The sequence below is a fragment of the Eutrigla gurnardus genome (assembly GCF_963514095.1).
Source record: "Eutrigla gurnardus genome assembly, chromosome: 7".
NCBI lineage: Eukaryota > Metazoa > Chordata > Actinopteri > Perciformes > Triglidae > Eutrigla > Eutrigla gurnardus.
Genome location: NC_139921.1, coordinates 24,506,579 through 24,522,521, shown reverse-complemented (window position 1 = coordinate 24,522,521; position 15,943 = coordinate 24,506,579). Strand labels below are relative to the sequence as shown.

At 43.6% G+C, this 15,943-nt stretch overlaps 1 protein-coding gene across 2 annotated transcripts; it reads right to left on the bottom strand.

Moving 5' to 3' along the window:
• Nucleotides 1-755: 755 nt before the first annotated feature.
• Nucleotides 756-14,438, bottom strand: ptbp1a (polypyrimidine tract binding protein 1a). Of its 2 annotated transcripts, none has more exons than XM_084013165.1 (16): nt 14,373-14,438; nt 13,595-13,648; nt 13,316-13,346; nt 9,420-9,480; nt 9,078-9,250; nt 8,546-8,692; nt 8,131-8,304; nt 7,824-7,934; nt 7,479-7,659; nt 7,125-7,205; nt 6,810-6,985; nt 5,479-5,512; nt 4,305-4,397; nt 4,004-4,220; nt 3,665-3,742; nt 756-3,474 (listed from the first exon to the last, which is right to left on the bottom strand). In XM_084013165.1, exons 1-16 carry the CDS (start codon nt 14,378-14,380, stop codon nt 3,342-3,344), a joined length of 1,752 nt encoding a protein of 583 aa, XP_083869291.1. In that variant the 5' UTR covers nt 14,381-14,438; the 3' UTR covers nt 756-3,341. The 2 variants fall into 2 exon arrangements, with proteins under 2 accessions (XP_083869291.1, XP_083869290.1); XM_084013164.1 differs by having other exon boundaries at nt 6,810-6,964; nt 14,373-14,437.
• Between the last annotated feature and the right edge of the window lie 1,505 nt (nt 14,439-15,943).

Below are 15,943 nucleotides of genomic sequence, written 5' to 3'. Positions count from 1 at the left end.
ACTCGTTTGTCCCCTCTCTAAAGGAAGGCAAGATCCGAGGTTAATCCTCTCCTCCACTCTGTATGGGAGTCAGGGGGGAGAGAAGGAATAATGCCAGAAAGCCCAGGCAGACTCCAGAGATTAAGCCACTAACTATTGACGTTGTGCGAGTGGCAGGTAAAGTCACCTCTGCTGACAAGCCGAGTGCAAGCAGAGGAGCAAGACCTCCCCCTAGTGGTTGAGGACGTGTATAACTAGAATGTCATTGAGGATTCTGTTCCCTCCTCACATCCCCTCCAGGGAACTCGGTGCTAAACATGGATGTCAGATACGCCTGATAGCCATGCTTGTTGTGTTTTTATCTTAATTATTCATCTTGTGAGATACAGCGACTCGTTTCCACAGCAACCAGGCTCATCTCCTCGGAGTCGCAGACCTGCTAAACTGAAAAGGTCAAAGCAGGGCAGGGGGAGGATTATTCAGAATAACGGAGACTAGGAAGAATCCAGCGTTGCATATCGAATTAACCCCCGTCCTGCAGTCGTCATCGGCCCCCCGTCGAGGGGATTGGAACCGGTCTGAGCTCGGCCCAGATGAGTCAGTCAAGTTTCAGATGGGATGAGTACGAAGTTGGAAACACAGTACGAGGATTAAACAACCCACCGGTAGTAAACAGGATGGGAATGTGGAAAGTGTTACGAGGTGTTAACCGATACAGAGCAGCAGTTCCACAGGACAGAAGGGAAGAGGCAGAAACCAAATGAGGCCAGATGGAAGAAGGAACAAACTAAAGATTTATTGAAGGCAGCGGAAGATGCAAGAGACGAGAACAGAATGGCAAAGGAGGAGGGGGGGGGGGGGGGGGGGCACATACAGAGACACTTCTGTGTTCAGATAGGTTTAATGTCTTTGTGTTACAAAAGGTTTTTTTTGTTTTTACAGCTCCGCAGAGCTCAATAGGTCTATTGTCTTATCAAAATATACATGTTTTGAACGTAAAGTGGATATAATCCAAATGATTGTGGTACAAAAACATGAATATATACAACCATCAATCCCGCTTCATATATAATAACCCCACCCCGCCCCCATATAAAAGAGAGAAACATAAAAGCTTTAAACAAAAACTGGAAAGGCATACGACCTTCTACACCGTCAACGTCACAGCTAAGACTGTGGTTCAATAAGTATCCATCTAAAGCAATGTCTACCAAGTAAGCTCTTTGTAATGTCAATCCAACACAAATGGGATACAATATACAGTATAGGCTGATACCCAAACATTAACTTCATGTGACATTTGTCCAAGAAAAAAAAAAAGAAAAGGAAACGAGGCCTCGTGTACTTGTTGGAAAAAGAGGAATCACTACAACAGCAAGGGTAGAAGATACTTTGGTCCTTAACAGCAATAACCGCCTGTAGCTACATGAAGCTTCATGCATAATAATCTGTTACAAAAATAGAGACAGAGCACATCTGTATGTGGTCAAACCTACAGGTGGAGGCTGGTGCTGGAGGCACGCAGGAATGTGACGACGTTAAGACTAGCGTGGCGCTAACGTGGACCGATCACTGAGGAAAAGTGCACTGAAGAACAGACGGGACCGGGCGAGGGCTGGCCCATCCTCGAGGTTCTGCTATCCTGAATTTAAGGGGGAATAAACGGGTTTTTAAGACAGTGCTGTTGATGTCTCAGAGCCGCCCTCTCACAGGTAGGTCACCTGAATAAACGGGGTTAAGGCATCGCCGCAGACCAGGCAGAGAAATCACCTGAACACCAGTAAGAAAGGACAACCGACCCCGGCCACAACGTGTTTCAGCCTCGGATTATAAAACACAAGGCACTGTGGGAACGATCAACCCAGCCTCTACACATAAGCACCCATTAAGCTTCGCAGTGATACACATGTAAATGCTAACAATTAAAAGAAAAGATAAATGAATATATAGGTGTTTACATATAAATGAACATAATATGGTTAAATGACGCCACCAAACACCCCGGTCCGTAGGGAGAGGACTACATGGAGGTGAATGGGGACTGTAAGACAGGAAGGCTGCATACAGCGCGACGTCCTGCTACACCTAACAGCGCTACATCACCTAGCAAGATATTAGGCACCTAACTGACGTACATTCATAGTTTCTACGTACATGGAATGGGGATATATGCATACAAATCCCAGGATAAACATTTTGTTTTTAAGAAACCGAAGATTGAATGAGCCACTTCCCCCCCCCGATTTTAACAATGCTGGTACATACCAAAAGGCATGAAGAGAGAGCGAGCCACGTCTTCTCAAATAAATCCAGAACGATGCTTAAGGCAATGTGGTCGGGGCAAAGTAAGGCACGCGACGTAGATACGGATATGAAAGGAAAAAGCATCCAGATTTCACATAGTGGTACGGATCCCCGAAGCAAATAGGCAGGTAGATAAAAATCTAAATGGATACTGTATTCATGTTTGGGGGGGAAAACAAAAAGAGAGAAAATCCTTTGTATCAAACCGTTGTTTCTAACTGGCCAAACAGGTTGAAAGTGGCTTTAAAAAAAAGGCACACATACACACACATAGATATATCCACACTACTATCATAGTAAAGGGAATGCTGAAGTGTGTCTGGTGTGGATTCATCCACATGAGCGTCTGGTGGAGGGTGTCTTCTTTTCTTTGTGATTTGGTCTAAAGTGACTGTTCATCAGCTGCCCCTACTTTACCTCCAACATCAAAATGTTTAATTGCAGAATGTTGCTCTTTTCCCCAAGGCCCCGCCTACATTTCAAATTAATTAAAGGGTTCGAGTACCAAGAAGCCGTCCTGAACTGGAACCAGAAAGACTTGACATTCCACTTACTGATTCCTGAGTTTGGACCTCGTCGCATTACACTTGCTCCAATACGTGGGCAGCGTTTACATCATTAACGGCACGAGTATCGCTGAGCGTCACAAAAGGGAAGAGGAAACGACGCCCCCTAGTGGAAAAGTCCAACATACTGAGGCATGTAGGGTTTTTTTGTCTTTTTTGGGCCAATTTAACGGGACTAAATCATATAAAAACAAATGTAGAATGGCAATCAATCAATTTGTGTGTGGCAAGAGGATATATCCATATTTGCTTCAATTTAAAATCTCTTGTATTTTACGTTGAATTGACCGTTTGTGAAACTGTAAATTAAAAGAAAGTTTTGGTGACTTGGAAGCACAATCAAATAAACCTATTGACGTGGGGGAACGGTGAAGGGAGCAACATCCTACAAAGAAACACAGCCATGAATGTCATGGTGGTCATTTCCACTGAAAGCCACTTAAAAAGCAGCCTTCGGATGGAAACGGACTTGGGAGGGAGGAGGAGAGGCACTCAGATGGTAGACTTTGAGAAGGACACTCGAAGGTGGTGGTTCTCTCCCAGATCGTGGTTGTGGAACTCGATGAGGGACTCGATTGCCTCCTCGACTGAGCCCATCTGGATCAGGGCCATCTTGCGGTCTTTCCTGTTGAATAAAGAGGGAACAATGTGTTTTTAAAAGAGCCTGGTTTTCTGAGATTTGCTTGCCCTTTGCTATGTTGTGACAGATGTGCTTTACAGAACATCTTATCCAGAAATGAAACAATAATCAGAAGAAAGAAACCCGTAAGGACCCAACAATTGAAGAAAAGAGGAGTGACTGGACTGAGACTTACTGAAAGAACTTGAAGGCCTTGACTGTGGCTCCTGAGCTGGCAAAAAGCCTCCTGAGGTCATCCTCCACCACAGACGGCCTGAGAGCAGAGGAGGAATGGATTAACATAAAGCATTTGTGAGTTTGCAGTCCTTTTTCCTCATTTGCCTGTTTATTCAACAGCATTGTGAAACAAGAAGCCTGATTCAAATCTAAGGATTCAGAAAACACTGTCACAACTACTAAATCCAAGCACTAAATATAGAAAAGAATGAGTCAGGGCTGCAAAGGAAAAAGCTTACGGCACAAAAGCTGCCGGGGAGAGTGGGAATGAAAATGAGGCTCCTGCGGCAGCACTCACGGTATGTTGGAGAGGTGGAGTGTTGCCGAGGGTGGGAAGATGTTGGAGTAGTTTTTGGAGCCGGGCTTCTTGAAGCGATGCAGCGGTGAGTTGCTGTAGTCCTTGGTGAGCCCCTGGTCCTCGTGGCCTTCTCGGGGAAGCTGCACTGTGGTGTGTTTGGAGGACGTCACGCGCATGGCCCTGCCGTGAAGACGCTGGCCGTTCAGGTGGCTCATAGCTGAGAGACACGGACAACGTTAATTCATTTGACTCAACAGTGTGAAGTCAACGGGATGAAAGGAAAGATGGCGAGTGTAGCTACCTAGCTGAGCCTGTGTGCTGTCAGACATCTGGATCAGAGCATTCTCCTTTTTATTAAAGAGGATCTTCACTCTCATCACATCGCCGTACACACCTGGGGAGGAAGAGGAAGGGGTCACGATACAAGCGCAATGAAGAACACAGCCTTAACAGGAGCCACACAGTCAGACACGGCAACAAAAACAATGTAAACCATCACAACAGGGACATTCATATTGCTAATTAATAAACACCGTCTGAGTACCAAGTCATTTTAAGGCTACTCTACTCATTTTACGTTCAATTCTGCATGGGATCTCTACAACTAATCCTACATGAGCCCTCTGAGATTAGAATTACACAGATGCTGTGAGCTATAATGGTTGAGAAGGGAGAGGTAGTGATTTGAAGGTAAAAAAATAAATCAAGAGTAGTTAAATTAGTGGTTTTGATTGGTTTGATCCCTCTACAGTGAAGAAAAGGTTGATTACTTGAACAACTCGAGGGCTTAAAAGAATGACATGCAGATGTAAACTAAACATGCACATACCTACATAAGAGAAACTGAGACAAACCGCAAAAATAAAATATGGTGACATAATCCAAGGGATATGTCAACTCACGATCACTAAAAAGCAGCAGCATTTCATGTGTGTACGTCTGTTCTATTGCTGTGCGACTCGAGGCAAACGCAGGAAAAAATAAACTCAACAAAAATGAGATTTCCTGAAATGTCGTGGCTTAAGATTGGAGCGTGCAGAACCAAATAAAGTGTTGACTTTTATCCTCTTCCTGAGGGTGATGCTTTAGAATTTAGATTCCCGGCTCACACCCAAAACAAAAATGATCCCCGTTTCCATTTAGTGAGGCAATATTTCCATTAAGGGGCCGCGCTCTTTGAAGATGAATGACGTTAATGTTCTTTGCCCATAGACAGTAAACCACTGCCGTTAGAAATGAAATGCTGCAGCTTTATGTGACTCTCACCTCACTTTCCTCACACAAACCCACAACAACCAAAATCAGGTCATACAAACCCCCAGTACAAACAGACACCCCCACCCTTCATAGCCCCTGTAGCCTGATGCCGAGCCATCAGCGGTTAAAAAACAAAGCCAACAACATGAGACAAGACATGCCCACCTTGCCAGGTAACAGTAGTAATAAAAAAAGGAGATGAAAGGATGATAACGTACCGAAAAGAATAAAGAGGCAGTGTGGCGTAACGCTCTTTAGAGACAGCAGGGGGAGCAGCGGGACATGGGGCCAAAGGGGGATAGGGAACAGGGGACAGGGGAAAAGAGACGGAGCGGAGTGGAGGACAGTGGAGTGGAGTCGGGACATGTCCGCAGGCCACAGGCAGCGAGGTCCACAGGAAGGCCACAGTACCATGGAGGAAGGAGAGGCATGAGGGACGAAGACGATGAAGAGGAGGAGGAGGAGGAGAGGAGTCAAACAGCATGAGAGAGGAGGGAAGAAGGGAGTGTAGGGCAGATGATGAGGGGGACCAATGAGGTGCCAATGTTGTGTTTTTGTTGCGTTTTAAATTAAGGTGGTGTGCAAATTTGGGATGATGGATTGGGGGAGGAAGAGGGTGGGTGGAAGAAAGAGGGGTTGTAGTAACAGAGGAATGGCAGAGGGGAGGACAGAGGGAACAATTGGTTGTGGGGCGTGCAGTCAGTTGGCAAGAGTAGAGGTGAGGGGGATTTAAAACAAAGAGGGAGGGGGGGACAGAAAGAAGAGAGAGAAACAAGGAAGTAAAAAACAAGGTCAGTATACACAAAGAAATGTAGTGCTTCAGACAGTAGAACTGGCTAAATTAAAATGCACTTCACTATGGGAACACTAGGAGAAAAAGAAGAGAAAAAAAGATTAACAATGAAATACAGAAAAAGGCAGAGACAATATGTACTTTGATTTACAGGCTATGTTTGTAGAGATTTAAAAGTACATTAGAATAAAAAACAGTCAAATCTGAATGTCAATTTTAATAATCCTGGTTTAAAAGCCGATATTCAAATTAACACGCTTAATGTAAGGACTACAAAACTACAATAAATGTAATGAGTGTGACAGACTATACATTCTACTCACTATATAGGAATGACCTAAATCATGGACATGGGTGTATTACTTTTAAAAAAATACCAAGAAAAGTAATATTGTCTCTCCAACAACTCAAGAATGATTTCAACTAACGGACAAAAATGAAGATATGAAATGGTAAGTTTAAAAAAAAAAAAAAAAAAAAGAAGTTAGTGTTTTGAATAAACTTAAAATTCACAGTGAGCAAAGTGGCAGGTCAGAAATGCAGCAGGTTTGGTCAAACAGAGAGGTCCTGAAAGAGAAGACGTTTGACTGGACGACCCCCTTCTCGTTAAAAACAGAGGTTATCTGATCACATGGGGATGGGGGAGTGGGGGGGATGGGAGAGCAAACAAATCCAGGTCTATGATGTCACTGTCACATTTAAAGCACTGCTGGATGTAGAACTGTTAAGTCGAGTGAATAGTTTGAATCTACTGACCTCAGGGTTCAGATTGCTGACCAATAAGACGTGGTGCCCCCCCGAGGCAGTGAGCCCCGACAGGCCGAGTCGGCTAGCGGCGGCGGCGGCGGCTGCCATGCCGCCATGGCCCACACCCAGGGCCCCCAGGCCGGGAATACCAGGCATCGTCAGGCCTAATGGATACATAAAATCACCTTCACTTTTACTTATTGCTGTCTGCCTGAAAATGGGATCTGGTGAGGTAAATATAGCACCAGCCTTGATGCCAACATTATTCATATATTTCCAAAATATGAAATTAATGGTAGGGTAAAAGAAGGTTTGTGAACTGACCGGATGCCTGCTGGATGGCAAATGCTGGGGGGAAGGCATGAGCGCCACCATAAGGAGAGGCTGAGATTAAGCCCGGAGCAGCTGGGACAAGAAGGAACAAAGACAATAGAACAAAAATAAGAACAAAAATCAAATGTGTAATTGCAGTAATGATCAGTTAATACTTTAAAATACCGTTTAGAATGCATTTTAATTCTCTGCTCGGACTGATTTGCACCAGAGGTCTCACACACGTCAATGTAAACTAAATCCAACTCCTTTAAAAGGCCTTATTTTGAGATTAAATTCAATGCATTGTTAATACTCTTGAGCCCCTGTGGGTACACTGTTCTTCCAATCACGCCCCAATCTTACCAAATGCTGCAGCTGCCATGGTCTGGTGGTCAAGGGAGGGCTGTGAGTCTGCAGTGGGGAGGTCTGGTCGGGTGTAATCCCGGCTCTTGTCGTTGTTATACTTGACATTGAGGCTGGTGAGCTTGGAGAAGCTGATTCTCAGGGTACAGCAGGCATTGTAGATGTTCTGTCCATCCAGAGACTGAGAACGATATCGGAGAATTAAATGACGCGTCATGCGTTTGACACTGGTGATTTTAACAACAGTTTTGTGTTGGATCAATTGGTCGGATAATGTTTGCACTGAACCTCAAACCCTAACTGCAACAGTGGCGTGACAAAAAGCATTCGTGATACCAGTCTTACCAGTTTGGCGTGCTGAGCCGTCAAGCCATCGGCATACTGGATCAGAGCCTGGAATTGGTTGTTCTTGGTGAAAGTGATGATCTTCAGCACAGTGCCGAATTTAGAGAAAATCTGGGAGGGGCAGACATCAAAACACACATTTTCATTAAAACTGTATGGATAATAAGCAAACAGAATATATTTGCATCTCAAGAGTAAAGAGTTAAATTCAACAGCAAGGATTTATCAAAATTTACAAGAAGGTTGCTAATTTTTTCTGTTTTACTGCTTTTTATTTGTTTATAGAAATGACAAAAACTGCCCGTACCTGGTGTAATACATCCAGGGTGACGGGGTAGAAGAGGTTTTCCACGATGACTCGGAGCACAGGGCTCTGGGACCCCGCTCCCCCCCCCATGCTAGCTACATCTGCAGGAATGGCCATGCTTCCCATCCCACCTCCATGCAGTGCATTGACTGCCTGCAGAGCGGCCTGGGCACGCTATAGGAAAAAGAAAGAGGACATTCTCAGTATGATGCAGAGAAGTACGCAAATAAAATGAATGATTGAATGTAGGTGATACAGTTGCCATATTTAAACTATAACTTATGAAATCCCCACAAACATTACATTGCACTGATAAAAATTAATTAAAGGACACCACAGCTCTAGCAATGACTAGAGTAAATTAAAATCCCAACAGTTGAAAAGCAAGTGTGTGTGTCTGAGAGCAGATCCTTACCACTTGATTGGGGGAGTTGTCCGTCTTGAGCTCCTTATGGGTGGAGTATTGCATGTAAATGGGGTGGCTTCTGATGACGGGGGTGACGGAGGAGTAGTAGCTCACCATCGTCTGTGCACACTCCTCGCTGGTCATTTCTAAGAATGCCTGTAGGGAAGGATGAGAGAATATTACTACATTTTTCTGCCCATCACATGTTAAAAAAAGGTGCAACTCTGAGGCAACGTTTAGTAAGCATTCATAATAATTTAACAGGTCCGTTATATCCTCATTATGAGCTTTTTACTGTCCATTATCTTCTGGTTTTTAGCAAAAAGATGCATTTGTTTCGACACAGAACAGGTAAAAGAAAATGGGAAATAATGAAGACATTCTAAAAATGAATCTCAGTGAGTAGAATTGTGATGTGTTAAAAAAAAAAAAAAGAGTCATTGTCACAATGATCTGGTCAGGACAGAAGCCCGAAGACACATTTCACCCAGGAGGGCAAGTAACAGGTTTTGTGAGCAGACCTGCATCCATCAGTCCTTACCTGGTTTTTCCCTTTCAGCATCAGCAAATTCGTGACCTTCCCAAAGGGCAGTCCCAGGCTAATAACTTCAGCCTCGTTTATGTCATTGGGCAGCTTGCGTACATGGACCACGCGTGACGGAACACCAGGACTGCGGACGTCACCTTTGAATTTTTTGCTGTCGTTGCCATTGGCTGCAAGAAAAAAAGAAAAAACAGAAGCAGATACGATCAGGGAGGGAACAGAAGGCTCTGGTTCTTCTTGAATAATGGATTGATCACCATGGCAACACAGACCAACACAAACGACAAGTACTTCAATAAAAAAAAAAAGGGATTCACCCTTCCATGGCAACCCCCCTACCTGAGTTCATGATATAGGGCCCGTTGGATATGCAGGAAGAAAAGAGTTCGTCGGATCCCCTCTGCAGAAAAGAGACAAGAACAATGGTTCACTTCATTGCATTCACCAATGAGGGCCGGCATAGCAGGTGGAGAGCACAGCTCTCATATTACTGAGCCATTGTGTGATAAAGCAGGAGTAATCTGATAGCCAAAAGAGGATTCAGCAAACCCACTTGAGAAGCACCCCACCTTTCTCAACAGGAAGAATTAAATGAACGAGCTTGTCAGCAAAGATATCCGACTTCTCATCATAATCATGCCATCACAATCCATTTTATACTCTGCTTAAAGAGTCATTTCTAGTACTTAACCTCATCTAAAGTCACATACCGCTATTATTTCTGACCCCGGGGCAATGTGCCGAATTATCAATTTATAACACCAATCACACTCAAGTGGGAAAGGCTACAACTCAGCGTGAAGCACACCAGTCAGCAGGAACAGCTTCGCTTGACAGCAGCCGTCACTAGGAACAACCCATCATCTCATAATTCAGTATTAGGAGGATGGATAACACACTAAAGCCCTCTGGATTGGTAGACAAGATGGAGATACTCCCAGCCCACACTAGCTCACTGTCTGGTGAAACAGCCGTGTCTGTCCTCTCGCTCTAGTAGATATAAAGTGCCGTTTCAGAGCTGTTCTCATGGTTGTGTGCGAGTTTGTGGTTGTGCGAGATGAAGTACAGCAGTCACAAGAAGTGGCTCAGCAGCCTAAGCTCTGCAACAGTCTACAATGCCGGTCCTGTTCTGGCTGAGACTAGGGGCATTGTTACACGGCAGCACACACACATATGGAGCCCCGAGGACTCTCTGGGATTTGAAGAGCCCTAGAGCGTTTTAACAGCAACCAGTCATGCAGGTTTGCTAGCATTCTACTCCACCTTGTGAATCTTGGCCTTTAAATTATGCAAGGTGGTGGGGGTTCCAGTCAGGCTGCAAAGTCTACTCATGAGGGCAGGAATGAGGTGATCCGAGGGGGAACACTAAAAGGGATGGTGTGGGGTACTGAGTTAGTTGCCATGTGAGCACAACACTGTACGCAGTAGAATAAACTACCCTTTGACTTCCAGATGGTTTGGCTGAGCCGTTTACTCTCTCTCGGAGGCCCACACGGTCTGCTATCTGAATTCATCAACTTAGAGACATTCCTATGCCTCTTAACTTCAGGATCAGGGGCCCTCCTACTTTGGCAAAGGTTCAAAACTACATAAATGGAATGCATACATGGCAGGCAATCACTGAGCTAAGATGACTGAGGTGCAGTCTCTGACAAGATGAGGAAAAAAAGGCCAAAAAGTAGGGTTTTTTTAAATGGTAATGATTGGTTAAAACATTAATGGCTAAAGAGTGTGCTGTGTTCTAGCTGGTGAGAAGAAAATGTAAAAAAAAACATTTTTTTGCTAGATAAACAGGACAGGGCCAGATGCAAGCCATGAGGAAATGAAGGAAGTGACTCTCGTCTAACTCGATGCTTGTGGCTGGGCAATGTCACATTATCAGTCAGCAGACTGGCTCCAAACAGGAAGAGCAGCGAGATCAGGCCTGGTTCCAGAGTTTTGCTCAACTTCCTTCTGGGGACTGATGGTTGCTGTCCCCCACCCCTGCTTCCTCATTCTAAAAATAACCACAGAGCTAAGGCAGTCTATAGCACACAGGGGATTGTCTAACAAATGACTGAAGAATACGCCCAGCGCTTTTGGAGGGAGTGCGGTTATTGTGCAGTGCAGCACAAAGTTAAGTTACAAAGCAAAGAAAAATAAGAGCTTGAAACTGGTTTGGTAGTCGACTCCAACACGGTGCCAAACCCATTTTCCAACAAAAACCCACTAAACGCGTATTGACTTGTTCACATCTTTTGTTCGCTCGGGGCGCTGACGGTATAATAGTAACCTTCAGTGAGGAAATGATGACACATTACTGGCCCACATGCTGAAACTGTTCGCTGACAATGGCCTGCCTTGAACTTAATTTTAGAAAAGGGAACATGGACTGCGAGCAATTTCCCTGCCCTGTACACCACATCACACCTGGTTTGCATTGCATCAAACGGATGTGGGAGAAAAGGGAGCGTATGGGGGCTTTTGCAGCATTTGGGAGGGAAACATATTATTATCTTATAAGGAAACTAAATCTGACATGATTAATTTGTACTTGAGTCGACGTCTCCAAGCGACCTTATTTAGGACTCTGGGAGAGTGGGTGGGTGGTAATCTCTCAGTAAAACACAAAGGGGAAGAGCACAGGTACAGCCATGTGATCAGCCTCCGGAGAGGGGGCAGGGAGCTGTGCCTCCCGGGGCTGGAGGGGGGAGATAGGAATGTGACCGCGGAATGCCAGACGCTCTGCCCAGACGGAATAATTACAGATTCCAGCAAGGCAGAGCTCCATAACTCAGCATCATCATTACCACAATACATCAAATCCATTAAACACCAAGGTTCAAAAGGAGAAGGGAAAAAAGTCACATGGGGAAATCAAATCTTGAGTAGCGTTCAGCAGCCATTAAAACTGAGGATTGTTTACATGTTGGAAAAACAACAGGCCTTACAGTAATGAATAGAGGGGGTGGGGTGTGTCCCAGTTACGGGTGTGTGCATCACAGTGCTTGTTTAAACAGTGAAAAGACCTTTGGCCTGGAGGATGAAGACAGTTGAGGCGGAATGGCTACAGCCCTAACTTGAGTTCAATTACTCCTCCTACACATATCTGCACCAGGCACTGTTACCAAGGATCACTGAGGCAGGCATTTTTATTGGGTACGCAAGTTAACAACTGGCAGTTTGCTGAAAACAAATGTGCTCCTCCTTAAACACGTTTGCGCACACAAACATGCAAAACATGGCTGTTATTCCAGTTACATAAGCATACAACATCGGTGGAAAAGTTAAAAACAGACAATGCTTTGTGGATTTGTTTCACTAGTGTTTGTTGAGTCCTGTGCTAGAAACAAAGCTGAATAAATATCAAGCGCCAGGCAGGATTCGGCTGCTTTCTTAACATTCCAGTGGGGCCAACATGCTATTAAGGAACACACAAAACAAACAACAGGAAGTTTCATTTCCCTGCTGCAGCACAAGCCACCAGAAACAGGAAAACAAAGCCCCACCCCTCAGATAGTCTATTCAAATTGAATTATCAAATATTCCATGTCCACAGTCTAGAAATGAGCTGCAACCTATATGTGCTGACCATTGTATATAATCAATCTTTAAAAAAAGAGAGCCAGTCGGCAACTGAAAACTCATTACACATGAAAAATGGCTTTGGACAGCAGTTCTGTAATTATAGAGGAAGCTCTTGCGAACTGACAGACTATGTGACTCGAGTCCCCAGTGCCTGTACAGTTATTTTCCATTTCCACTGAAAATCTCTCAAACCACCATTGCCTAAAAATGTATTTGGCTGCTGGGGAACATCCCTGTCACAGGAATAAATGCAATGAAAACTACTCAACTGATCTCAAAGCTACTTTGATGGAGGAGGTAAATCCAATTATCCCACACGCACATGCATATTATATATTATATATATATATATATTAAACTACAACACCTACAGGCGATCCATTGAGTATCACAAGCAACGCCACTCATACATGTACAACTACAGTATTTACTTGGCAAAGACCATGTCAGGGGCTTTACTTAACGACACACACTTTAACATCCTGTCGTGACCAGGCCAGGTCTCTCTTGCAAAAGAGATCTTGGATCTCAATGGGAAAAACCTGGTTAAATAAAGACTATAATAATAATAATAATAATAATAATAATAATAAAGTCTGGCCGGTGAGACAAGGAAAAGTGAGAAAGATGCAGAGCTGCAAAGAGAAGATTACTCAAAAACTGCCTACCTTTGTGCCAACTGATATGTCATGGACACTGCTGTGAAAGAGAAAGAAACACCATAATTATACAGGAAGTAAAAAAAACAAAAAACAAACCACAATCCATGATTAGTCCACACTGTATAAACTCGGTATTTATTAACACAAAATGATGGTAGCCTTTTTATGATATGATGATATAGTCATTTATGAAGCTTGAAATTCATAAATGTATCAAAAATAAACTTAATAATTCGAGCTCAAGTCAGCTGTGCGAAAATACACACAAACAAACAAAGTACTTACTCGATTTCAGGGACGTAGCCGGCTCCCAGAGGGTACAAGTCAGCGTCTAGGCGGCTGTAGAGGCAAAACATAGGAGCAAACTTAGAGTTAGCATTACGAACAAGTCATAATACAACTCTCCAACGGCCAAATCTACGTCGAGTTGTTTTGGGGGTTGAAAATCCCTTAAACTGTCGAATTCAGCTGATCGAAAGGCTAAAAAACACACTTGATTAAAACATCCTACCCTGTTTAAAATAAGTACGTATACAGAAGTCCCTGCTTCAATCAACGGGAATGTTCAGGCCACACATCTTCAACATGGCCCTGGCACTCCGCAGACAAATGAATGCGGAAATGAGACACGTTGCCTTAGCTAGCACTCAAACCCAAGTTACCAAGGTAGTTAGCACCGTTACGTACTGTACGCGCTAGCTAACGAGTGTCGCCACTTTTTTTATCCGTTAAAAAAATGTAATAAAGTGTATTCAAACCACAACTCTCTTTAAAGTGACATTAACGTTCACTTATCGGTAGTCCCGCTCGCATAACACGATAATACAAACGCATAACTAACGTTTGTTAGCGGTAGCTGCTAGTTAGCATACGCGGCTGCTAACTGTTGCATGTTTTGATGGGAGAGAAGAAAAAAACTGTTTCAAACTTTCCCGGTTAAACGGTAAAGTGAAGCAGCCGGCTGGATTAAAACGGTCTACTAAGCGAACCGACGTGTGGAAACAGATCCCACGGCGGTGTTTCCGTGTTAAAATGAGTGTAAGTGTGGTTCTTTTTCACTTACCCGTCCATTGCACAAGAAAAAAACTGCAGGTCTGAAGCGAAGGTAGGGCGGCAGACTTGCTTGATTTTCTTACAAAATGGCTGAACACCCGGAGGCGAGCGCTGATTAGTCCAGGCACCTCCACGAGCCAAAAAGGGGGCGGGGACAAGCTTCCACCTGAGCCGCGATTGGACAAGTCGACTATCATTTTGTGAAAAAAAAAGAAAGAAGTAAAAAAAAAAAAAAAAAAAAAAAAGAGGGCCGCGGCAAATTTCCAGAACATTGTATGAAGTGAGGGGGTTTGTTTGAGTTGAATGTGATGAAAAGGTGAACTTTGACCCGTCGAGATAAACAAGAGACGAAGAAGAGTATTATATCTAATCATTATAAAGTGAGCAACATCAACACCTTCAAAGAAAAATACCAAGGAAGTTGTTTTCTGTCGTGTCCGGTTTAAAAGAGCAGGAGGCCTGGTGGAAGAGGTGTTTTCTGAAGTAAAAGTATACAAAAAATACTCCATTATACCATGATAAGGGCCTACACTCACGAATGCTGCTTCAGCAAGAGTACAGAATCATCTTTAATGTCATTTGAGGTAAAAGTAGGCCACTCATGCAGTTACATTTATTATTTAATGTGTGATATAGCCCACATTGATATGTAGCCTACGTAGCATTATAATGTACACACAGGGGCTAATGCTACTTCATGTAGCATTGGGTACAATGGATCATATGTTAATAAAATGGATAGTTTTGTACGTGAAATCATCCGTAAAGCAACCAGGCTTACATTGAGCTGTCATGTACACCTGGTGTAAATAGTACCAATATTTGCCTCTGAAATGTAGTCGAAGAAATGGCCGACTCAAGTAAAGCTGAACATTGTGTGCACAGCGTTTGAGTAAACGTACTTAGTTGAATTGATTTAACCATGTAAATAAAAGAAGAGATTAGGAGAATCAAGCTTTATACGTTTGCTGGTTAAACCTTTACATTTACACAATTACAAATGCATTATCTGTCGATGTTTTTGTGTTTATGTTTGGTCCGTTTTTACGGTTGTGTACCTGTTTTTATTCGTATTATTTGTACACGTAAGGTATCCTTGAGTGGAGTGAAAGGCGCCCATAAATACAATGTATTATTATTTAGACCATTGTGACCGAGACTCCGTGGACCCATTCAAATTCACAGATGGGCTCAGTCTCATTACCACCACCCAGTGTGAAGTGGGAACAACACTACAGGTTTTGGTGGGGCACAACACAGTCAATGTGGTAATTACCCCGAAACCGGGAACAGATCCTGTTGATAACATTCAGTTTAGAATCACAGTTTAAAAGAGTCCTGGGGGGGGAGCGTGAAACAAAGGAGACAACTATACAAACACAAGGCGGTGGTGGAGGCAGAAGGAGGTCACCAACATAACCAGTTTAAAGGTGGGGGCTCAATTAAAGTAGGTGTGCACCCAACAGAGGCATGTGCTGCCATATTATTATGGCATGTTCATTGCACTATCCTTTTATGTATATCCATATCCAATAATTGCTGTAAATAATACTTTTTGTTCTTTTGTACACATTTTTATAG

Excerpts from the sequence above, each read along its gene's own strand:
- ptbp1a (XM_084013165.1), bottom strand. Across the intron at positions 9,481-13,315 it reads ACATATCAGTTGGCACAAAG|AGGGGATCCGACGAACTCTT; the intron begins GTAGGCAGTTTT and ends TCTTTTCTGCAG. Across the intron at positions 6,986-7,124 it reads TGCCATCCAGCAGGCATCCG|GTGATTTTATGTATCCATTA; the intron begins GTCAGTTCACAA and ends GTAAAAGTGAAG.